Consider the following 24,301-nt stretch of genomic DNA (forward strand, 5'->3'; position numbering starts at 1 on the left):
AAAATTTGTAATTTCCTTGTTTTTAAGAATTTGAAGCTGAGGGTAATATTTGTGAATTTCTAGAGTATAATTTAACATGTTTAATGACATATATGCAGTCATTGATAATTCAAACAAAAAGATTCAACTCAATAATTTTTATTTAGATCTTTTCGTTCAAGAAAATCACTTAGATTTTAACATAAATAACTTAATTGCAATAAACATAATTAGTCTACAGAGCAGATCTGTTAATTAAGGTTTACCAAAATGTTGTACATATTTTGTATAAAGAAGGACAACTACCCAAGTTTCACAAGTTAAATCAAACACAGGCTTATTACAAAGAATGATCTTTCAATTTATTCGCAAACATACAAATGCCCAGAAATTCACACAGACGTATCTAACAGGCAAATAGCAGACATGTTATCTCAAGGTAATATAAGACACTCAAAAAGTCCATACAATAGTCCTTTGTGGGACGTTCAAAAGAAAACGGACCAGTCGTATAAGCAAAAGTGGCTTAATAATAAGAAACCAGCGAAGATCGATTTTCGATATCAACTATAGATAAATTGGGTCAATCATCTAAGCTGTATCTTCAGTTGCCTATCTAAGGCAAATATAAAACTCCAATCAGACAAATGCGAGTTTGCCACCATTAATTCAGAAAGTCTTAAGCCTAGTCAGAAAAAAATTTAGCCAATTTGTAAGACAAATTTATTCAAAAACCAAACACAAATTAATCTTGTTCAACGCATCACAGGCTTTTCTTCTGCTTGCTCTACGCATCACAGGCTTTTCTAAAATACACACACACATGATCAAGACTAAATAGAAGCTTTTCAAATACTGAAAATCCTAATAACAAGCGATCCGAATGTCGTGTATCCGGATTTTAAGAAACAGTTAACTATAGTTACAGACGCTAGTAACTATGCATAAGGCGCCGTGCTCATGCAAGATAATAAAGGAATTTCTTATGCTAGTCGTTCACTTAAAATTCATCAACTTAATTACTGTACAATAGAAAAAAACTCCTTAAATATTATATTTATGGAAGAAAGTATATTATTAAAATCAACTATAGGTCCCTAGTTTGGCGTAATAATCTAAAGAAGCCCAACCCTAAAGCTACAACTTTGGAAAGTGCAATTAAACGAGTTAGATTTTAACATAACATTTATAAAAGGCAAAGAAAACGTTTTAGCAGAATTGTCGAAGGATCAACAGAAGAGTATGGCAAAAATGTCCAAACAAAATTAGATATATATAAATAAAGAAAGAACATTAACACTTTACCAGAAGTTACACCAAAGACAAGAATTGAAAATGAAGATTTCTCTATAGATTTTATTTATATATTTGCTAACGCAGACTTAAAACTGCCAGGACCTTAGTTTTAAACATTTTATAATTTGTTGTATATTATTATTGTTTTTACAATTTTTATCGGTATGCCAGATAATACAAATACAACTCACAAAAGTGATCAAGGTAAATTGTTTTAAGATATTTTCGTAAGCATCATACTAATATTTAATATTTTAAGGTAAATTGAAGACTCCGCAATTTTATAGATATTTTATATGTATTCTTGCTTACACTTAAGTCGTATGCATAATTTACGATACTAATAAAAAAATGAAAAAATATCAAGACATTTTACAAAAGATACAATCTTTCGCTGCGTCTATGTCTCTGGAGTCTGCATGCTAAGTCTCAACTTTCTAGCTTTTATAGTTAATGAGATCTCGAATTTTATACGGGCAAACAAATGGAGTTGTGATACACTGGTGAAAATTGGTTAATGGAACTGCAGGGTAAGTACAATGGCAAGTCGCAAGCTCTCCTTGTGTCGTTCGAAAATATTTTAGATGGTCGGCGGAAGTGTGTAAATTAAGAGAGCTATCAATGGTATACATTTTTCAAATATATGGCTGAATATGGTATTCCCCTATTATCCATTCTCTCGATACTGATCGTCACGTTGCCCGCGATCCTCTGTTATTAAAATTGGTTTTCCATATCTTCCAAGACCGTAAAGGATAATGGAAAACTGAGTTCAACGTATATTATTAACTCGAACTTTTCATCATAATCGGGAATTATCTTATTAGGCTAATTATAAAAATATGTCATTCTGTAAAATACAAATTTTAAGATTATAAAGTAAGCATGCAAAAAATCTATCTAATAAATCTGTTACGTGAACTACTATCGAACAATACTGGTTCCGACTAACGAGAATATCGAAAATTGTCCCAGCTCTAGGGTCGCTGCTGCGCCTCGCTCTTTCCTGTCGAAACGCCGTTGAAAGGCGTAGTGTTTTTTGGTTCGCGAGAAAATCTCCAAACATCCAAAATGGTAGGTGGCCAAAGTTCGAAATAATAGCCTTAAAGCTACAGTAAAAGCCTATAGCCGACCTGCATTAATATATTTAATGTCCAGTGCAAAGTGCATAAAAAGTGCCCACAATTACTTGGTGAAATTATGTGTCGACGTATTTTCACGTATGGGTGCGTCTGTGTGTATGGTGGTGAAATGCAAGACAAAGACTAGGAATGACGTATGCAATTTGCTATATAAATTTGGCTAGAATTTGCAGTTGGGTGCATGTTGTGAAATACCTGAGCAACAGCCATATCTAACTATATATATATATATATATCAATGATGAAGATCGGGTGTGAGTGATATGTGGTTTTCTGTTCTTTTCTAACCTCAAAGACCTTCGCACGACTGTTAAAATTGTGTGTGTGTGTGTATGGACGCCATTTTTAATAAGCACATGTGCATAGATTTAGTAAAAAAATAAAAAATAAAATAATAAAATAACTTGTTATAATACATAACGATGCCTTTGTTTTTAGGTCAACTTCACCGTCGACGAAATCCGTGGCCTCATGGACAAGAAGCGGAACATCCGCAACATGTCTGTGATTGCACACGTAGACCACGGCAAGTCCACCCTGACCGATTCCCTTGTGTCGAAGGCTGGTATTATTGCCGGAGCCAAGGCGGGTGAGACTCGTTTCACCGACACCCGCAAGGATGAGCAGGAGCGCTGCATTACCATCAAGTCGACGTAAGACCAGTCACTTTTTAGCCCCCTTCCCCTTTTTCTACTATCTTACCCTATTGCAGTGCTATTTCCATGTACTTCGAGGTGGAGGAAAAGGATCTGGTGTTCATCACTCACGCCGATCAGCGCGAGAAGGAGTGCAAGGGTTTCCTGATCAACTTGATCGACTCACCCGGTCACGTTGACTTCTCTTCGGAGGTGACCGCCGCCCTTCGTGTAACCGACGGTGCCCTCGTTGTGGTTGACTGCGTCTCCGGTGTGTGTGTGCAGACCGAAACCGTGCTGCGTCAGGCCATCGCCGAGCGTATCAAGCCCATCCTATTCATGAACAAAATGGACCGCGCTCTGCTCGAGCTGCAACTAGATGCCGAGGAGCTTTACCAGACCTTCCAGCGCATCGTCGAAAACGTGAACGTTATTATTGCCACCTATAACGATGACGGAGGTCCGATGGGTGAGGTGCGCGTGGACCCCTCTAAGGGATCAGTCGGCTTCGGTTCTGGGCTGCACGGCTGGGCATTCACTCTCAAGCAGTTCTCCGAGATGTACTCCGAGAAGTTCAAGATCGATGTTGTCAAGCTAATGAACAGGTGAGTCGTGTCTTATAGGTAATGTTTTAAATCTATTTAAACTTCTACCACAAAACGTGTGGCACTGAGCGGGCGGCTTCTTGAAAGACATCTCCCCAAGGGGGGCAGTCTTTTTAAAGTCGCTCGTGCTGAAAGCGCCACAAGTGGACCATAAATAGAAGGAGATCAAACTTTCGGATACTGTTTAAACGCTGACTGGGAACCGCTTTATTAATGTTCTAACGAGTCATGTTAAGGCAGTTACCATACACTAAAAAATTTTTTACTTGTATACAAATTCATTTGAAATTTATTTGTGCCAACAGTACATTTTAAGCTATAATGGTTGTTGGCTTCAAATTGTTTAAAAGCGACAAATTAAATAAAGTATCGAAATATTTAAAAGACATTTTAGGTGATGTTAGACTGTAATTTAAGTGCAAACAATTAAAAAATGTACAATATAATAATATGAATCGAAGCGTTTTGTATTATACGGAATTTTCTAGAAAGTAAGATAGTACATTTCGTACTATAAGCGATTAGAACTAGTCATATTAAATAAGAAATTTAAAATAACCCACAACTGATAGTTCAACTTCTTGTTTACAGATTGTGGGGTGAAAACTTCTTTAACGCCAAGACCAAGAAATGGCAGAAGCAGAAGGAAGCTGACAACAAACGCTCGTTCTGCATGTACATCCTGGACCCGATCTACAAGGTGTTTGATGCCATCATGAATTACAAGAAGGAGGAGATAGGTACCTTGCTAGAGAAAATCGGTGTGACTCTGAAGCATGAAGACAAGGACAAGGATGGCAAAGCTCTGCTGAAGACTGTGATGCGCACCTGGCTGCCAGCCGGTGAGGCTCTACTTCAGATGATTGCTATCCATCTGCCGTCACCGGTGGTTGCCCAAAAGTACCGCATGGAGATGCTGTACGAAGGTCCCCATGACGATGAGGCCGCTCTCGCCGTTAAGTCTTGCGATCCTGAAGGTCCTTTAATGATGTACATTTCTAAGATGGTGCCGACCTCTGACAAGGGTCGCTTTTATGCTTTCGGACGTGTGTTTGCCGGTAAGGTTGCCACCGGGCAAAAGTGCCGCATCATGGGCCCCAATTACACCCCCGGCAAAAAGGAGGACTTATATGAGAAGGCCATTCAGCGTACAATTCTCATGATGGGTCGTTACGTCGAGGCTATCGAGGATGTGCCCTCTGGCAACATTTGCGGTCTGGTCGGTGTCGATCAGTTCTTGGTTAAGACCGGTACTATTACCACCTTCAAGGACGCCCACAACATGAAGGTTTGCAGCGTTTTTTTTTAAGGTACCATATAATGCTAATTGAAATGTAAATTTTTTGCGTCAATTTTAGGTCATGAAGTTCTCCGTGTCCCCTGTGGTGCGAGTGGCTGTAGAGCCAAAAAATCCCGCCGATTTGCCTAAGTTGGTCGAGGGCTTGAAGCGTCTGGCTAAGTCCGATCCTATGGTGCAGTGCATCATCGAGGAGTCTGGCGAGCATATCATTGCCGGTGCCGGTGAGCTGCATTTGGAGATTTGTTTGAAGGATCTGGAGGAAGACCATGCTTGTATTCCACTGAAGAAGTCTGATCCCGTCGTCTCCTATCGTGAAACTGTGTCGGAGGAGTCGGACCAAATGTGTCTGTCTAAGTCGCCCAACAAGCACAACCGTCTGCTGATGAAAGCCCTTCCTATGCCCGACGGTCTTCCCGAGGACATTGACAACGGCGATGTGAGTTCCAAGGATGAGTTCAAGGCCCGTGCCCGTTATTTGTCTGAGAAGTACGACTATGATGTAACTGAAGCCCGTAAGATCTGGTGCTTCGGCCCCGACGGAACCGGACCCAACTTCATCCTCGACTGTACCAAGTCCGTGCAGTACCTTAACGAAATCAAGGACTCGGTTGTTGCTGGATTCCAATGGGCCTCAAAGGAGGGTATTTTAGCCGACGAAAACTTGCGTGGAGTCCGCTTTAACATCTACGATGTGACGCTTCACGCTGATGCCATCCATCGGGGTGGTGGCCAGATCATTCCAACCACTCGTCGTTGTCTGTACGCTGCCGCAATCACCGCCAAGCCGCGCTTAATGGAGCCTGTCTACCTGTGCGAGATCCAGTGCCCCGAAGTTGCTGTGGGAGGAATCTACGGAGTGCTCAACAGGCGACGTGGCCACGTCTTCGAGGAAAACCAGGTTGTAGGCACTCCCATGTTCGTGGTGAAGGCATATCTGCCCGTCAACGAGTCATTCGGCTTTACCGCCGATCTGCGCTCTAACACCGGTGGACAGGCCTTCCCTCAGTGTGTCTTCGATCATTGGCAGGTGTTGCCCGGCGACCCGAGCGAGCCCTCAAGCAAGCCCTATGCCATCGTTCAGGATACTCGTAAGCGCAAGGGTCTTAAGGAAGGACTGCCCGATCTATCCCAGTACTTGGACAAGTTGTAAAGCACCACCATCCGATCCCCTACAACATCCATGTGCAGCTGGCTGAGGGAAAAAACATAGGAGAAAATGGAGCGACCGAATTCAACATTTTCATTCGGCAAGGCACTTGAAAAATCGCCTTTGGCCGCCAACAGTGTTTTATAATAAATAAAAACACTAAACAATAAACAAAAATTTGATGATTATTAATTGTATAACAGTAAAAAAAAAAAACAATAAATCAAGTAAATGATTAAATGCTTCAGTTTACATGAAACCAAAGCGCCACTGAAACGAAAGTAGATTTGGTTGCAAATGTTACGGCGAAACAAAAAACTTCTGGTGAAAATTTAAATTATTTTTTTTATTCGGGCGTCGTTTACGTCCTACGTTCCTACCGCTTGGGTTTGAGTCCTTGCCAAGCTAAATGTAAAAAGTGAAATTGAAATCGATATCCGATAATATGCTTCGTGGAATGTCAAGTAATACAATTTTAGGTCTTACGTTTCTTTCTGCAATGATCCATCTATGTATTTTTCCTATAACTGTTAAACTAAAGCAATGCACAATTGGCGTGGTGTTGCAAAAAGCACTTCTCTTAAAGCAGTCAACGATTAATGCTGCGCGGGTCGAAAGATATCGATATAATATCTTGATACATTTTTGACATCCCTAGATGAGCGAACGTTGCTCTGTCATAAACAAAAGTTCGATTTCGTGTTGTAGAAAAGTCGGAGAAAAGTAGGTTCTCTGGTCTCTGGCATGAGCATTTTTATATGTGCTGAAGTCAAAAGGTCTTTGCAAAATTCGAATATATTCGGCCTAAACATAACCGTCAAAAGTCGCTGGTACCCGTTGCTTAAAGTGTAGCCGAGGCGTATGCCATGTGTGGCCTCCCTGCCCCTCCGCTATGCGTAACCTATTCTTAGCAGCATTTTGCTTTGAAAAACTTCTGTTTGACTCTTTTTGGTGCCGACAGCAGAACAACCCCAGGCAGTCGAAAAAGTCGGTTTGCTTTCGTCGCCGTGAGTGGGTGCATGTGTCTGCATTCGAAAAAATCGATGCCAGACTCTGTAAAACTTAATTCAGTAACTGAAAAGAAAAAAGCCGACAGCAGTAAATTTTACAGCTACGCAAATTGGTCCGCGCTTTTGTTTTTGTGGTTCCTGTAATCCATGAAAATTGACTGATAGCACCAGGAATTAATTTTTTCCATTATTGTCGCCAAATTTTATTTAAGCTCATCCTGTATATGCACGTCGAGTTCAAGTTTTGTGGCAAACTCAGTTTCAGTTGAAAATGGTTTTTAATTGATCAAAGGCGAAAAAACGTGTTTTTACATGTATGTACGTACATATGTTTGTGTGTACATATACATAAAGCCAGCAAACTGTGTGGGAGGAGGTTGGCGAAAATGGTTTGTGAGTGCGCCTGACTGGGACTCATACTTAAACTCTTCTCGGTGGGACCCCAGTGTATAGAAAATATGAATGAAGATGAGGCAGAGTGCGAATAGTGAGCTCCCACACTCTTCTCTCTCGGGTGGTTGTTGTCTCGTTTTCCTCGCAGAACCTCATTCTTCAAACCGTTTCTCGCAATGTGGTGGAAAAATCAATTCATAAAAATCTCTCGGTGAACAGGTTTTAATTGCCCGGAATTGTGTGTGTTTACTTTTTTTTCGGTGTTAATGTCATATATGTACATACATAATGAACAAAACTTTTGTGATAATATGAAAAATATTTAAATGTGTGGCATACAAAATATTGCATACAATGTACATACATATATATTTTTACGTCTGGTACAAAACACAAAAACACATTTAATGTCTCAAAACTGAGGGCTTTAGCTAAAATTACAAAAATATATAGTTGTACAATTCAGAGGCGACTAAATCCGAAAACTAGTTCAGTCTCAGGAGAATTTTTTTTTTATTTTAGGCGAAACTTTAACATTCATATGTATGTATATTAATTAATGGCTACTGAGTGGCTTTACAAATTAACCATTACATGGTCGCATTTAAATTGCCAAACTACCTCCAATCACTTTCACTCATTGCATAGATGAACATTGAAGCTGCCGCCAACAAAGCAACGCCAGCAGCGTCGCTGACTGGGACATTTTAGTTATCGAGATATCCCACATCAACAAAGAAGCCACTGCCGAGTAGGTCTACCGTCGAAGGTGCTATGAGTATCACATAATGGCAGCGGCACATAAATCGTCTAAAGCACGCGATTCGACGAACGTCAAGACCGAGCGGACGTTTTATCTGGATGCAGGGCAATCTTATGATACAATGGCAGAATCTCATCGCGCATTCCATTCCTTGGAAGCCCAGATGAAGGTAGCCCCAGATTTAGATGCTGCTGATGTTGAAGCTGACCATAAAGGACAAAAGTAAGTAAAAAACATTGTTTAACGAATTAAACTTGTTAGTGAAAAATTGCTATCTTTCCAACGCAGTTTAAAGAGTAATTATGATTTTAAAATATGATCTATGAAGTGAGCTAAGTAGTTTAAGAATTAATTCGAGTGATTTATTTAAGCCAAATGAAATGCAATTAAGCTAAATGTTGTATATTTGAACCTGAGAGGTCTCGTGAACTAATAGTACTATTAGAGTGACACATAAACAGCATGCGTTTTGAAACATTGTCTATTCTTACTTAATGCAGCAATAATCAACTACAGTCGTTGGAACCCATTTTCTTGGATGATATACCTGAGCCAATTAAAGTCCTTGATGAGATTATTTCGGAATTTGAGGAGGCAGCAACGAAACCAGTGGCCTTGAACTGTAACGGTGGCGAAAATCAGTCTGAGGACGATGGCTACATGAGCCTAAGTCGCAAAAAGTAAGTAAAAGATCAGTTCAATAGTGCCAGCATTAAATCAATTATGTAATTAGTGTCAAATTTCGGTTTTCTAGAATAGGTTTATACTTTAAAAAAGGATAACATTACCATAAAATAACATACGCTGTCATATATTTCAACCGGTTTCCGGAAATATTTACCTTTAAATCTTACATCTGTGCTGAAGTGAAAATCGAATCGCACGACTAATAATCATTACTAGTCTGCCTCTTATCTTGGAATTTAGGCTTAGATCTTGGAATTTAAGTATGTATAAGAAATACAGAGCTGTGATATGTCAAACGGATTTTGTGCTTTGACCCAGATATAATTTGTCAATCCAATATGCTGTGCCTGTTTTAACGCCAAATATCGCTAGTCTATGGCACCAAATATTTTTATACCCGTTACTCGTAGAGTAAAAGGGTATACTAGATTCGTTGAAAAGTATGTAACAGGCAGAAGGAAGTGTTTCCGACCATATAAAGTATATATATTTTTGATCAGGATCAATAGCCGAGTCGATCTGGCCATGTCCGTCTGTCCGTCCGTCTGTCCGTCCGTATGAACGTCGAGATCTCAGGAACTAGCTTACAGAATCCAGAGACATAGAAGCAGCGCAAGTTTGTCGATTCATGTTGCCACGCCCACTCTAACGCCCACAAACCGCCCAAAAATGCCACACCCACACTTTTGATGAAAATTTTGATATTTTTTTATGGGTCTTGTAAATTTCTATCGATTTGCCAAAAAACTTTTTGCTACGCCTACTCTAACGCCCACAAACTGCCCAATGCTGCCACGCCCACACTTTTAAAAAATGTTTTGATATTTTTTCATTTTTGTATTGGTCTTGTAAATTTCTATCGATTTGCAAAAAAACTTTTTGGCACGCCCACTCTAACGCCCTCAAACCGACCAAAGCTTCCACGCCCACTTTTGAAAAATGTTTTGATATTTTTTTCATTTTTGTATTAGTCTTCTAAATTTCTATTAATTTGCCAAAAAACTTTTTGCCACGCCCACTCTAACGCCCACAAACCGCCAAAAACTGTCAGTGTTGAAGACTCTCCTTCGCACTTCCACTAGCTGAGTAACGGGTATTAGATAGTCGAGGAACTCGACTATAGCGTTCTCTTTTGTTTTTTTTTTTAAATATTATTTTTATGGTTGCTATAGTGCTTTACCCATTTTTGTTCTTTTTTTAATCTTATTCCTTAATATTTATCTTATTTTTTACATGTCAGCATGTCCATAAAAGATTCCGAAGAGGTACCCCAAACACCCAGCACAGATACTGTGCCCGAGAGAAGCTTCAACGAAGTGAATGACACTGCTGAGAACATAACTAAATTATCTGAGATTGTACACGAACGGGAAACTACATCGCCCCTCATTCAGACAACGCTGGTGAGTTTAGGGAGCTTAGGCCTGCCAGCCCCACAGCTAATGGCACACCAATTAGTTAACCCCAAACCCATATTTTTCTACCATCCCTCCAGCCAAAGGCTCGGGGTTCGAGCTCGACTTCTGCCGTAAGCTCAAATTACTCCAGTTTACCGTGCTGTGGTGCCAAAGGTTCGAGTTTGGGTGGAGCTTCCGCTGCCAATTCCTCAAGTGGATTGTTGGCCATCCGACACCCGGCAAGCTGCACCGGTGGTCGCAATGCCCTGGGCATCGACATTAGCGCTGTGCATAACGCTGTTCTCCGTGGTAATTTGGCAAAGCTGCCGGAGCCATTCGTCAACGAGCATCCGGTGACGATCTACCCAGGACCCTCTTCCAAGGCGGCCGTAGGGGAAGGGGCTCGTGGCAAGCGGTTACTCAGCTCCGTCGAAAAGCACAAGGAGGTGTGCCACATTCTGAATCCACTATCCAGCAGCTCAAACTCTTCGTCCGCGGAGGCTTCACCTGCTGCGTCTCACGTCAATGTGGCGACATCAACAGCGGCTGCCAGGGCTGAGGACTATTCGGAAGATTCGCTAGAGGAGTCCAACGTCTCCAGTGACCTCACACCCGTTAAACAGAACGGAATCGCCTGGGAAATTCACTTTAGGAGCAACAAGAAGATGTCCAGTGGCTTAAAAAATACTTCTGATTCTAAAACGGTTAGAGCTATTTACAACAAAATATTTATTAAAAGGAATTTCAAAATTTTTTACATCATCAGCGCGCACCTACATATCTGTATGATTTACAACAAATTTTTTTTATATAGCCAGATCACACTAAGCCATAACCATACATATGTACATACCTTAGTTGAAAAAAAAAGAACATAAGCTCATTGAGATTATTAAAAAAGTAGTTACGAAAGGAACCAAGAGAGTGGGCGAGTGATACACTAATCTGAAGGTAACGCAAAAAATAAAGTGCGATTGCATACCGTTACTAAAAAACAAATTATATGATTAAGGAGAAAAGGCAGTAAAATTGTAAAGGTGATAATTTTAAAATTGCGGCTGGGTGTTAGTACCTCCCAAATCAGCAAAAAAAAATATATGAAGAAATCTTGTTAAAATCTGACGCTTTATTCAAAATATATTCCCAAAAGATATGAAAAACATTAGATTTACATCTTTTGGAAAAACGGACTAGTATAGCTGGAAAACTACTATAAATCACTAAATTTTTTACGCCTTTAGCACTAACAATCTAAAACTTACTTAATTCACACGCTTCAATAGAAAATGCATTAGTAAACTTAAGATCTTTAGAGTATACATCTTAGTAAATAAAAAATCTTTTTCCTTTACAAAAGGTAATATCAGGACAACATCAATACATCGTCACTAGTTTTACAATTAGTATTTCAAATGCTAACGGAGAACATTGCAAAACAAAAGTTAGTGCTTTTATAAACAAGTTGTTAAATGTTTTTGATTAAATGACCCCTTCAGGCGTTATTGCAGTCACCTGATGAATCAATCCCACTTATTGTCTAATCGTCGAAGGCTGATAAATTAAAAATATTTGTTTTCTACTTGCATACGTATTTCCGCCACTTTCCCTTGAGTGCTGTAGCGGGTCGAGAATCTCGACTATTACGTTCTATCTTGATTTACATACTAGTTCCTACTACGTGTACAACACTGTTCATTAATTAAGAATTTTGACATTTCCATCAACAGATAACCAACCATTTAGATGGCAGTTTTATTTCCAACGATAAAAGCATGCTGGGCAATGGAACTTTTATTATCCGTCGCTCCACTGCCAAAAAACCGCCTCGTGCCGCAGATGTGTTTCGTATACCGAAGCCGCTACGTTCCTCGTTGGCCGAGAGAGTCAAACCCGAACCCAAAGTTGGCCCGGGTGCGATCAGTAATGAGTTCTACACAAGCGATAGCGAGCAAAGCGATGCCACTCCGCTACCATTACCACTGCCACCAGCTTCATCTGAGACAAACTTCGTATACAAGGAGTGTGAGGCTAATGCGGAGCATACACGCCGCGGATTGGAGATGGCCGCTGCACAGCGAGCGGTCTTATCTCTTGATATTGAGGCAGCAGAACAACTCGGCTATTGCAAGCCAGTGAAGAGCAAGATGGCAATGCTAACAGAAAAGCGCCTGAGTGCCGAGTCCATGCCGGACAACACATCCAGCAGCGAAGAGTTTGATGAGGCGCGTCTCAACGGAACCAGCAGCTACGAGTTGTATGGATACAACGGTAACGGTGAGTAAAAAAAAACAATTCATTTTTTCTTTTCTTAAAATGTTATCAGGATTAAATTATATAGAGATAGCACATATAGTCTTAACCATTTTATACTTTTTTCAATGTAGATCAGCGAGCTTCAAACGCCACCACTCCTCATACAGATTTGGCTCCAACTTTGGAGGAGGACGAAGAACTTTCCGATTTCAGCTATGGGTGTGCTCCACTGATGCAAATAGAGCATAACATCAGTGCTTTGTTGCGTGGAGACATTCCAGTCGTTGGCCAACCGGCTGAATGCAATGGTGGTGGACTTACTGGTGCCCCAACGACAGCTGCCGAGCTGCATGCAAAGCGAGTACTGGAATTTCGACATGGCGTTCACAAGTCTGAAAGCGCCAAAGAGATGCTGCTTTCACAGATCCCCCATTTGGGCCCACTGCCCCCCTCGCCGCCAAGTTCTAACCCGGATTTATTTGACTACGATGCCCCACTTCCACCGTCGCCGGTGGAAGTGCGAAAGCAGCTAGAGCTCCCGGCAGTGGCCCCTGCCGCGAATAGGGGTACTACCGTAGTGGAGGTACATGCCACCGCCTCCGGTACGGCGGTGCACAGTAGCAACAGCCACACTCGCCGCAGTCGAGACAATATCTCCTCTGTGCGTCACTTTACTGACGAGCTACCACCGCCACCAGCGCCTGCCCACCAATCCGCCAGTTTTTTAGAGGGCCACGCCGGACCGCCTACTGTCCCCCCACATCGAGCCACTGGAGGTCATTCGGCCAACACAATGAAATCCTGGAGTATTGACTCGCAATACCGCAAGAAATCACCAAAGCTTTTTGGTCACTATAGCAGCGGTGGCAGTGGGATAACCACACCTACTGGTCTGGGACCGATGCCTCCACTGCCCGCTCCGCACTTCGACGGAATGGCAGGTGGATCTGGGTCCTACCATCGACGTTATATTAACTATGGCACCAAACGTAGCCTAAAGCAGTCGCCGCGTGAAGAGCATCGCCTGCAAACCTCATGTAGTCTTCCTGAAACGCCAATTTTCGCCAGAGGGTGAGTAATTACATACAAGTTACATAAGACCTAGAAAAGTAACAATATACCGGTAGCTGTGACATACCCCGAACCCCATATCGACGCCAAAATGAGCCCCTACCTGTGGTCAGTGGTTCCCGCACAGCGCCCAGATCGAGCACATCGACCAGCATTAACATGGGCGCTTCAATTTTGGGAATAGGAGGCAAGTAATATTGAATATTTTAGAAGTATACACATAGATGGGCAGTTTATTAACAAACGCCAACATTAAAGAACTCTTTAAAAAAATAAAGAAATTTGCTAATTTTTAAAACATATTTTTGTAAACCTTTTCAATCGTTTAGTTTACGAAATTATTTATTAATTTACAGAATTACACTGAGATGCAAAATGAAACCTTTATTAAATAACATAGTAGGGACCAAAAAATAGTGTTCCCTGAAGCAAAGTTTCCGCGAAATAAGCCTTAAAATATTTTTTTTCAATTTAAAGTTTTCATCCATTACTAAACGCCAATAACAGGCAAAGCAATTCTTTTAAGATAAATTTTTAAATCTCCAGGCATGTGCCACATTTAAGCATTTTAGCTTATATTTCCAATTAATATTAAGATTTTTTAAAAAAGGTATATCAATAAAAATACCAAAACCCACAAGTACATGCAAAGCTTTACGCGCGAAATAATAATCTGAACTGAAATAGTTTGATTTTTTTTAAATTTTCGAAACGTTTTATCTCCATAAAGAACACTCCGATTTAAAATTTTGTTGTATAAAGAAAAAAGTCCTTTTTGAAATAGCAAAGTTTTGGTTCTGTTATTTTTTTTTAAATTATTATTATTTTTTCAAAAACCAACAAAAAGTCTCCATTGTTTTTGGCTCAACTGAATATGTTTTACGCTTTTGGCTTCACTTCGTGTTTGACCGTGTGATTAAAAAGAGTTTAATGTATGTATTCTATAATTTAAGGCATTCATTATCAGTTTTTTTGGAAAATGGGCCGTGGAAAAGCTTTAACCGATTTTGAGGTATAATAAAAGGCTATATGAAATCTTGATTAAAACACTATGAAATAGTTAAGAAAATAGCTGGAAGTCAAAATTTTCATTTTCTTTGTAACGAGGCAGACTACGATCTGCCTCAAATTCCACCCATTCTGCTGGTAAAATTTGGGAAGAATGCGGGGTAAATGCTAGCGTTTCTACGGTAAAACGAACTATTCGAAGAAAATTACAACATCGATTTTCCCGAGAACCCATGAGGTGGAACAAGGAGTAAGAGACAGTGGCCTTCTTCGACGAATAGAAGTTTAACCTTGATGGACCGGATGGTTATAATTACTATTTCCACGATATGAGAAAGGATCCACTTTTCTTAAGTCGACATCACAGTTGGTCCTGGTGTTGTGTGAAGCCGTATCTTTTTATGGAGCATGCGAGTTTCACTTTGTCGCTTTGTACGCAAATGCGTACTAAACTGTACTTCAAAAGGCTTTTCCACCGATTTCTGAGATTTATGGTCATACTCCATGGACGTTCCAGCATGACAACGCTCGACTGGCCGCCTTAATATTATCGAAAACATTTGGGGACTCTTGTCAAGGAGGGTATTTTTTTTTTTATTTTTATTTTTTTGCGCGAGTCCCACGGCCACACCTCCCGCCCAACCGACCGAGGGGCGCTGCCGTTTATCGTACGGCTCGAATCGCGGGAAGATAGACGCGATATAGAAGACAGTAAAGGACGAGAAAATATATGTATATAGAAGTAAGATCTAAGAATTCGTTAAGTATGTTAGTATTGATCGCTTTAAAAACGGCAGAGAGTCAGAATTAGAGATAATAGGATACAATCTATTATAGTCAGAACATAATACTCTGTAGGGATCATGCAACTCATAATTAGATCTACAATGATTTAAAATTAGAGGTACGTAATTTCTAGTAAATCTGCTTGGAACAGTGAAGTTTAGCTGACTAACCAAGTCGGGACTATCCACTTCACCACGAATAAGGTTAAAAATAAAGACTGTTCCAAGCATCGTTCTACGGTTAGCTAAGGAGGGTAAGTTAATTAACATTAATCTACTTGAATAAGGAGGTAATCTAAGGTTTGCATCCCAATTAAGGCGCCGTAAGGCAAAAAGTAAGAAGTTCTTTTGAACCGATTCGATGCGGTCCGAGTAAACTTCATATTGTGGACTCCAAACAGGTGATCCATACGCGAGGATCGGACGGACTAGAGAAATAAATAAGGTTTCGGTCATGTAAGGATCATCAAATTCCTTTGACCACCGTTTTATAAAACCAAGCACACCTCTGGCCTTATTGACAATAGACGAAATATGGTCTGAAAATTTAAGTTTAGGGTCCAGAAGAACACCAAGATCATCAACATGTGTTATTCTGTCCAAAGAGCAGTTGCGTGCATTGAGTTGGCACGATAAAAGGTCATAACTTTACACTTAGAGCCATTTAAGTTTAATACGTTATCACGGCACCAGGTTTGAAAGCCATCTAGATCGGATTGTAAGTCCAAATGGCGAGAAATGTCCTTATATTGCAAGCATAATTTTACATCATCAGCGTACATTGTACACGCGAATGATTTATTATTAAGGGAAGGTCGTTAATAAATAAGGTAAAAAGGAGCGGACCTAAATGTGAATGATTAACAGAGTCGAATGCTTTACTAAAATCCGTATAAATGACATCAGTTTGAAGATTATTTTTGAAGCCCTGTACTACGAAGGAGGTTAGCTCCAGAAGGTTTGTAGTTGTTGATCTGCGTTTCATGAACCCATGCTGACATGGTGATATAATTGACCTACAAAGGTGCTGCAAATGAGGAGTGATAACGTTTTCAAAAAGCTTAGGGATAGCAGACAATTTGGAGATTCCTCTGTAATTGGTTGCATCCGATTTGCTGCCTTTTTTATGGAGAGGGATCACAAAGGACTCCTTCCATATTTGGGGGAACTGTGTAGATTCCAGAGATAAGTTAAACAGTTTTAGTAGAGGCTTGCACAAGGCTTCCACACAGAATCTAAGCACACAGCCAGGAATTCCGTCAGGACCTGGCGAATAGACAGGCTTAACTCGCTGAAGATCATAAAGCAGTGAGCTTTCGTTTAAAGTGGGACAGAATATTAAATTTGACTTTGATACCGCGAAAGAGTAAGGCCGTTCAGAAATAGGTAACGTAGAATATATGGTTTGAAAAAACTTGGCAAATAGATCGGCTATTGCCTGATCCGATGTTACCGAAGTATTTTCAAAAACTAGCGAGGAAGGGTAACTAGTTGTTTTGCGCTTAGTGTTAACGAAATTATAAAACTGTTTGGGATCCTGTGCGAACTGGAACTTACAACGGTTTAAATAATTCTTATAACACTGAGCGTTAAGCACGGTAAAATTTAACCGAGCACTTACATATTTAGAAAATATAGCTTTAGAACCGGTATTTTTAAATTTTATATAAAGTCTGGACTTAACATTTCTTAGATGTGTCAACTCTTTATTGAACCAAGGAGGTTTGTTAGAGGTAGACGGATAGTACATCGGAACACAAGAGTTGAAAAATGATTTAATTGCAGTATAAAAAATATCTATGGCATCGGCCATCATGCTGCAAGAATATAGATCGGACCAATTAAAGCCAGATATAAAAAGATTTAGCCTCCGAAAGTTTGCCTTACGAAAACAATGAATTCGTTTGGTTGACTTATCTGGCCTCTCTTTTATTACGGTACCTGTGTCGATTGTCACCTCGAAAGTTGGATGGTATGGACCTTCTGGTTGACTAAGAGGTGCTACTCTAGTCAGAAACACACTTTCAGGACTTGTAACAAAACATAGATCCAATAAACGACCAAGAGAATTTCGAATATAATTAACTTGCGACAACGATATGTCAAGCAAGCCGTCAATAAAGTCATGTTGTGCTATAGGCAGGAGAATATTCGACTGTTCTTCTGTGGACCACTTAGTGCCTGGTATATTAAAGTCACCTAGAACAACTAGTTGGTCCCTATCGGACAGTCTGTTTGAAACGGATTGGATAGCGGACAAATGGTTAATATATTCAGGAAATTCAGAAGACGGCGGAATGTACGAGCACGTAATATAAACATAGCTATCAGAAAATGACAGCTTTACGCATAAGAATTCTAAGTTACGGAACTCATCAAAAAGTACCTCCTCTGACGTGAGGGTAGACCTAACAGCAATTAGGACCCCCCCTCCCCGCCTGGAGGGACGATCATGCCTGTATATTGTGTACATACCTGGGAAAACTTCGGAGTTAAGTATCTCCGGTTTTAACCAAGTCTCTGTAAACACAATAATATGGGATGCAAAGGAAAGGCTATTAGAATACAAATTAGTTAGCTTACTACACAAGCCTCTTACATTTTGATAACAAATAGTGAGACTAGATTTTAGTTTTTTGAAGATAAAGAAGTAGAAGTAGTAGAGGAGGATGGGGCAGTGATCTGGCCACTTGTGGGAGGTTTAATTCCCACGGGCCCTTTTTTTCTATTTTTAATCTTAGCTTCAAACTCTTTCACAATCATACTTTCCGGCCAAAAATCACCAGAACATATGGTTGAGAATAGCTCATTTGGGACAGTTATCTTGAAAGATGAGATGTCCCTAGCATAAGAAAAGTTAAATTTTTCCACTTTTATGTTGTTTTGTTTTGTATATAAGACAGTACATCAGATGATGTTTGATCAGGGGAAAGCCGAGAAACAAAAATTTGTTTCTTTAGTGGAACCACCGAGAGGGGTTTTGGCACTGCAGGTTGTATTTCTGAAGTGCCAACTTGACCCGGTAGTCCGGACTCAATATTTCTTTGTGGTGGTAAACAATTCGGGACGGATGGAATCACCGGTTGAGAAACCAGTGCGGACAAAACGGAATCTGTAGCAATCCCAGGCTGGACTCCCTCCACAACCGATTGATCGGATTGCACCGAATCTTTTTTAGCTGCCGATCTAAGCAACATTTGAGGGTTTGCTGCGATCGTCAACTGATCAGCTGTGGAGTCCTGTTGATCACTTGCCGAATGTTGCGGGGCATTCCCCTTAGGCAGCCTACCACCAGCGGCTTTCTTGCGCTTCGGAGATTCTTCTAATAGTTTGAGGCTATTAAATTGTGAATCAAGCGCAGAAAGAAGATCATCAGCTCGACGAAAACTATCTCTAGCTACGCCAAAACTGCTGATCAGTCCTTTCAAGCCACCTTTAGTTTAGCGCATAAAGAGCTGCATTTCATTTGCAACTCCTAGGCAAGTATCACAACGGAATTTTAGATTAGGGCCTTTAGCTAGGTCACCACTTGTTCGGCCGTTAAAACCAGCGCAATTAGTGTGCACCATTCTATCACATAGCCAACAGGTCATTTTTGACTGCTCAGGCTTTATTACCTGACGGCATTTGTTATGGAAGCAGACAACATTGGTTTCCATGTTTAATTGGGTTTTGACCACTGTACCAAAAGACAAAATCAGAAAATGTACCGCAAGAGCGCAGTCTGCGATTTAGGATTTTGTGTGGGAGAGAGAGAGAGCGGGTGCACCGTGCAGTTAAGTACAAAAACAACACCAAACAGCACTACGGACAACGCACGAAAGAGGGTAAACAAAACGCAGACAGAAAGAGAACAGATTGAATTAATTTATTAAAATAATGCACTTATCACAAAAGATTCACTCGCGAAGCGAACGGAACTTTAACTAGTACGGATTACGAAATTGAATTATTAAAGAATTTGTTAAATTCCACCGCTGGATTTAGCAAAACAAAAATAAATTCGGAGCGCAGAAAAAAAACACGACCGTTCGCTTTGAAGCTAGAAGTATGCCTAAGGAGGAATGCAGTTTAGTGACCCTGGTACTCTAGTTAAAGCAATAAAAAAACCCTGTTCAAAAATGAAAATATATCAACCAATTTTCAAAAGTGTGGACAGTTTTGAGCGGTTTGTGGGCGTTAGAGTTTGTGCGGCAACATTAATCGACAAACTTGTGCTGCGTCTATGCCACTGGAGTCTGCATGCTGAATCTCAACTTTTTGCTTTTATAGTTTCTGAGATCTCGTCGGTCATACGGACGGACGGACAAGAATGTATATACTTTATATGGTCGGAAACTCTTCCTTCTGCCTGTTACATAATTTTCAACGAATCTAGTATACCCTTTTACCCTACGAGTAACGGGTACCAAAATATTATGATTTTTTACCAAACCGTATATATGAAATAATTAATAACAAAATAAATAAACGAAATATTAAATAACGCCTAAACAATGTCCTATATTATATAAAATGACCAGTTTTTTTAAATTTTGCTGTATAAATTTAATGTATACTTTTATTTAATAGTTTTAGTACTCAAACCATTTGAGTCAAAAACAATGGAGATTTTGTTGTATGTTTTTGAAAAAATAATAAAAATAATATAAAAAAAAACTATCAGAACCAAACATTTGCTATTTCACAAAAGAACTGTTTTCTTTATACAACAATTTATTTCGCTTAAATTGGAGCTCTCTTTATTGAGCTCGTTCACAAATTGAAAAAAGTCAATCCTATTCAGTTGGGAGGCACTGTACTACTCCTTTTTTATGTATGCAAGCTCTTTTACAAATCTAATCTCATTGAGGTCGGTCATAGGTACTATTCTTTACCAACAAAAATCAACCCGCCGTTGCTATTAACAATTTGGACCTTCCTAAAACACCACAACCGAAAGAAACATCAATAGACGTGTATTGATATTGATATTGATATTGATATTGATATTGATATTGATATTGATATTGATATTGATATTGATATTGATATTGATATTGATATTGATATTGATATTGATATTGATATTGATATTGATATTGATATTGATATTGATATTGATATTGATATTGATATTATTGATATTGATATTGATATTGATATTGATATTGAATTGATATTGATATTGATATTGATATTGATATTGATATTGATATTGATATTGATATTGATATTGATATTGATATTGATATTGATATATTGATATTGATATTGATATTGATATTGATATTGATATTGATATGATATTGATATTGATATTGATATTGATATTGATATTGATATTGATATTGATATTGATATGATATTGATATTGATATTGATATTGATATTGATATTGATATTGATATTGATATTGATATTGATATTGATATTGATATTGATATTGATATTGATATTGATATTGATATTGATATTGATATTGATATTGATATTGATATTGATATTGATATGATATTGATATTGATATTGATATTGATATTGATATTGATATTGATATTGATATTGATATTGATATTGATATTGATATTGATATTGATATTGATATTGATATTGATATTGATATTGATATTGATATTGATATTGATATTGATATTGATATTGATATTGATATTGATATTGATATTGATATTGATATTGATATTGATATAGATATAGATATGATTTACACATTCTCACTGTTAAATACTTAACCCATGCATTATTTTAAAAATGTTTTGATTTCTTGGTTTGATTTTCTTGCCAATTTGTATCGCTATTCCAACAAAATTTTAAAATTTCTTCCCGGCAATCCTATTAAAGTTACTATCTTGATATTCGAGTAAATCAACCAGCTTTTTTTTTACTATACTATATAATTTATAGTACTACATAAAACTATATAGATTTTAAACTTAAAGACTGTCCAAATATATGAATGTTTGTAAACGTTAGGTATGAACACCTCATTCGTCAAACCAATCAGAAATAGCTTTTAAAAGCTTAAATATAACATAATGTAACAAAGGTTATTATTTAACGTCCAATAATCGTTTTGCCTTCCATTGGCGCAGAAAGATTGGGAAAAAATAATGTCTTCGACAGCTTCAGAGACCATATTCATTACTGGATTTGTCATTTTACACAGTGTTAATTTATTTTATTCCCTATCAGTAGGAGGTAACTATGGTACATCTCAAATTTGCCGCCAGCGCTCAATAAATCATGCTTTGGCTTCCAATGAAATGCTTCGTATGACCGGGGCCCCGGCTCGAGGATGGTATCCCAAGCAACGGGGTATGCGCCCAGTCTCCACCGAAAACATAGATCGGCTGGCATCCATGCGGATATGGGATAATCCGACTGGCATGTCGGGCATCGGACAATCTCGTAAGCCATTAACGCTGCCACCAAATCTTACACCTTCCTTCTTGAATAAATCACCCCGCGAGGCTCTGCGGCGAGTGACCAGTTTGCTGATAACCAAGAAAAGTGAGTTCGTCTGAAGTGAACCGAATAAATAATAAAGCGATATTCTTGTACCCATCAGAAAACAGCAAAGATCGAAAACCGAAGGCATACTGCGATGAGCTTATGGATGATTCCAAAAGCAAGCAGTTCTATAATTTTGAAACGGGTAAGTTTTAAAACACATTTATGAATAGTATACATTATATTAAAGTAACAAAACAGAAAATAGCGAAAGCAATTCATAAAATAATGTAAAGATATTTTTTTAAATACACGAGAGCAGAGTATTCTAGATTATTTAAAGGTTGTGTGAAAGGACGATAAATCTTTTGTTTAATTTTTGACCTGAATCGGTAGTTAAGTCGACCAAGCCATCTGCGTCGTGCTGTACATATATTTGTCGGAACGTCGAGATCCCAGGAGCTAGAGCGTAATGAATTAAGATATATATACTCTTTTTTCAAAATATTGCCACGCTCATTAAAAATTTGATATAAATCTAAATCCAATTATTGCCGGCCCATAGGTACTACCATATAATCAGCAGATAAGTTAAACTCGTGTGCAATATCCCCATGTCTTTATATTTCTCTCCTTAGCAGCTTCTTGATAGTTGGACCACTGAAATATTTAAGTTAGCATTTAAATAAATTAGAAAAAACCTGTAAAAGACTTGAATTTTGATACGAAACTCTTTTATTTAGGATCCACCACGCAAAAGGATACCAATCGTAAAGACAATGGAATCTCAGGGGCGGCCACCAATAACAAACCCAAAAAAAAGGGGCTTTTTAAATCTCTTTGGAAACGCTCCAAAACTGCCTCTTTAGATCAGAAGTGAAACCCACCCTTGATAGCTCAACCACTGCCCCTTGCTTTATATACCATATGTTTATAGTATTATAACCCTGCACTTACATTAACTTTTTTCGGGTCAAAAGCCAGACGACTCACCTGCTTATTAACTCAGCAAAACGCTTGTCTTTGTTTATCTTGAAACACACAAAAGTATCGTAATTGGTCATATAGTAATGAGACAATTGAACAATTCAAATGCACAAAAGCCGTGAATCGTAAAGACTGACAATGAAAAAAGCGTTTAGAAAGATTTAATTAAATTTAAAAAAATGAGAAAGTAAATAAAATGAACCTAAAAAATACAAACAAAATTTCACTCTTTCAAGTTAAAGAAAATGCAGTGTAAAATAATTGTATGGTCAACACCGAACTTTTAAAATACTATTAAAACTATTACTGTAGTCATATGGCCAATGATCGAATAACAAAAATCTAACCGAATACACATAGCATTGGCTCAACAAGAAATTTAAAAGCACTGAATTAATTTAATCATATGTAAGTATGAGCGATATATATATACAAAAACATATATAGTTTGGACTATAACTAAACCGTTTAGGATTTTAGGCAACAATACTTATATTATTATGATGTTAAATTGCTTACTTCTGGGCAAGAGATTTTAATGAGCTGGAGACGGGAAATGAGCAATAAAGAAATTTTTAAGTATCCTATGTATTTTAATCGAACTTCTGATTCTTTACCAAGCTCCAGAGTGCAACCCAGAAAAATCAAGTTGAATTGACAAACAAAAATCTCAAAACTGATGGTACGTTTTGAATTTCCAGAAACTGAAACAAAATGAAGTTAAGCCCTCCACATTTTAACGAATGTTTGATAATAAAAATGAGATCGAAAGTAATGTAATCCATAAAATCGTTAAAAGTATAATATATGCTCAAGGCGATTTTACCAGAGAAGGGATTTCTAAAATTTTGAGCAAAATTAATTTGAGTAGTTGGAAAGAAAAATTGCAATATGTAAACGTTTACTAGTCAATAAATATACAAAATGAACCACAGAAAATGTATAAGAAAGATAACATATTTTTTATTAGCACTCAGTGAGATGCCAAGAATATAAATATTGGAATCATTTAATCAGCGGGAGCTGAGTTTCCCAAAAACAAGATAACAGTATTATTAACAATTTGTATTACATTAGTTACAGCTATTACAGCCAAAATGCTAATAATCCGTTGAAGGCAGAGTATGACCATGAATTTAAAAGTGTCGACTATATTATAATGGTTCTTTTTTTTTAAATTCATGACTTGAGATATACGACAAAATCACAAATAAAAGCCAATAATATATTTGTAAAACTTTACAAATCTTTCTAAAAATCTATATCGTGATACAAATTTTAAATTCCATTCTCACGTTCTTCACTAAAAAAAGAAATGTTATCAACGACATAGAAGCATTTTTTTATTATTTCGTTCAATGAACTAGTGGTATTTAATTTAAACTAAATATGT

General features: G+C 38.4%; 2 protein-coding genes across 5 annotated transcripts; both read left to right on the plus strand.

Annotated features, from left to right (window-relative positions):
* Nucleotides 1–2,202: 2,202 nt before the first annotated feature.
* LOC120444929 (eukaryotic translation elongation factor 2) lies at nt 2,203–6,344 on the plus strand. Its single transcript, XM_039624930.2, has 5 exons — nt 2,203–2,349; nt 2,856–3,070; nt 3,130–3,657; nt 4,249–4,945; nt 5,016–6,344. The coding sequence occupies exons 1-5, from the start codon at nt 2,347–2,349 to the stop codon at nt 6,105–6,107; spliced, it is 2,535 nt and encodes an 844-aa protein (XP_039480864.1). The 5' UTR covers nt 2,203–2,346; the 3' UTR covers nt 6,108–6,344.
* Nucleotides 6,345–6,689: 345 nt separating this feature from the next.
* On the plus strand, nt 6,690–24,185 carry LOC120444861. 4 transcript variants are annotated; one of them, XM_039624824.2, is made up of 11 exons: nt 6,690–6,827; nt 8,156–8,492; nt 8,771–8,950; nt 10,198–10,360; nt 10,453–11,058; nt 12,082–12,628; nt 12,739–13,678; nt 13,735–13,865; nt 21,664–21,981; nt 22,040–22,126; nt 22,665–24,185. In XM_039624824.2, the coding sequence occupies exons 2-11, from the start codon at nt 8,296–8,298 to the stop codon at nt 22,799–22,801; spliced, it is 3,306 nt and encodes a 1,101-aa protein (XP_039480758.1). In that variant the 5' UTR covers nt 6,690–6,827; nt 8,156–8,295; the 3' UTR covers nt 22,802–24,185. The 4 variants fall into 4 exon arrangements, with proteins under 4 accessions (XP_039480758.1, XP_039480761.1, XP_039480759.1 ...); XM_039624827.2 differs by having other exon boundaries at nt 21,667–21,981; XM_039624825.2 differs by having other exon boundaries at nt 6,750–6,880.
* Nucleotides 24,186–24,301: the final 116 nt, after the last annotated feature.

The sequence above is a fragment of the Drosophila santomea genome, chromosome 2R (genome assembly GCF_016746245.2).
Source record: "Drosophila santomea strain STO CAGO 1482 chromosome 2R, Prin_Dsan_1.1, whole genome shotgun sequence".
Lineage (NCBI taxonomy): Eukaryota > Metazoa > Arthropoda > Insecta > Diptera > Drosophilidae > Drosophila > Drosophila santomea.

What these genes read in the sequence shown, in the direction of transcription:
- LOC120444929 (XM_039624930.2), top strand. An exon ending in GTTGTCAAGCTAATGAACAG is followed by an intron (nt 3,658 to 4,248) that starts GTGAGTCGTGTC and finishes TCTTGTTTACAG; the next exon opens with ATTGTGGGGTGAAAACTTCT. An exon ending in AGGACGCCCACAACATGAAG is followed by an intron (nt 4,946 to 5,015) that starts GTTTGCAGCGTT and finishes CGTCAATTTTAG; the next exon opens with GTCATGAAGTTCTCCGTGTC.
- LOC120444861 (XM_039624824.2), top strand. Translation starts at nt 8,296, where the DNA reads ATGGCAGCGGCACATAAATCGTCTAAAGCACGCGATTCGACGAACGTC. An exon ending in CCCTCATTCAGACAACGCTG is followed by an intron (nt 10,361 to 10,452) that starts GTGAGTTTAGGG and finishes CCATCCCTCCAG; the next exon opens with CCAAAGGCTCGGGGTTCGAG. An exon ending in ACGCCAATTTTCGCCAGAGG is followed by an intron (nt 13,679 to 13,734) that starts GTGAGTAATTAC and finishes ATATACCGGTAG; the next exon opens with CTGTGACATACCCCGAACCC.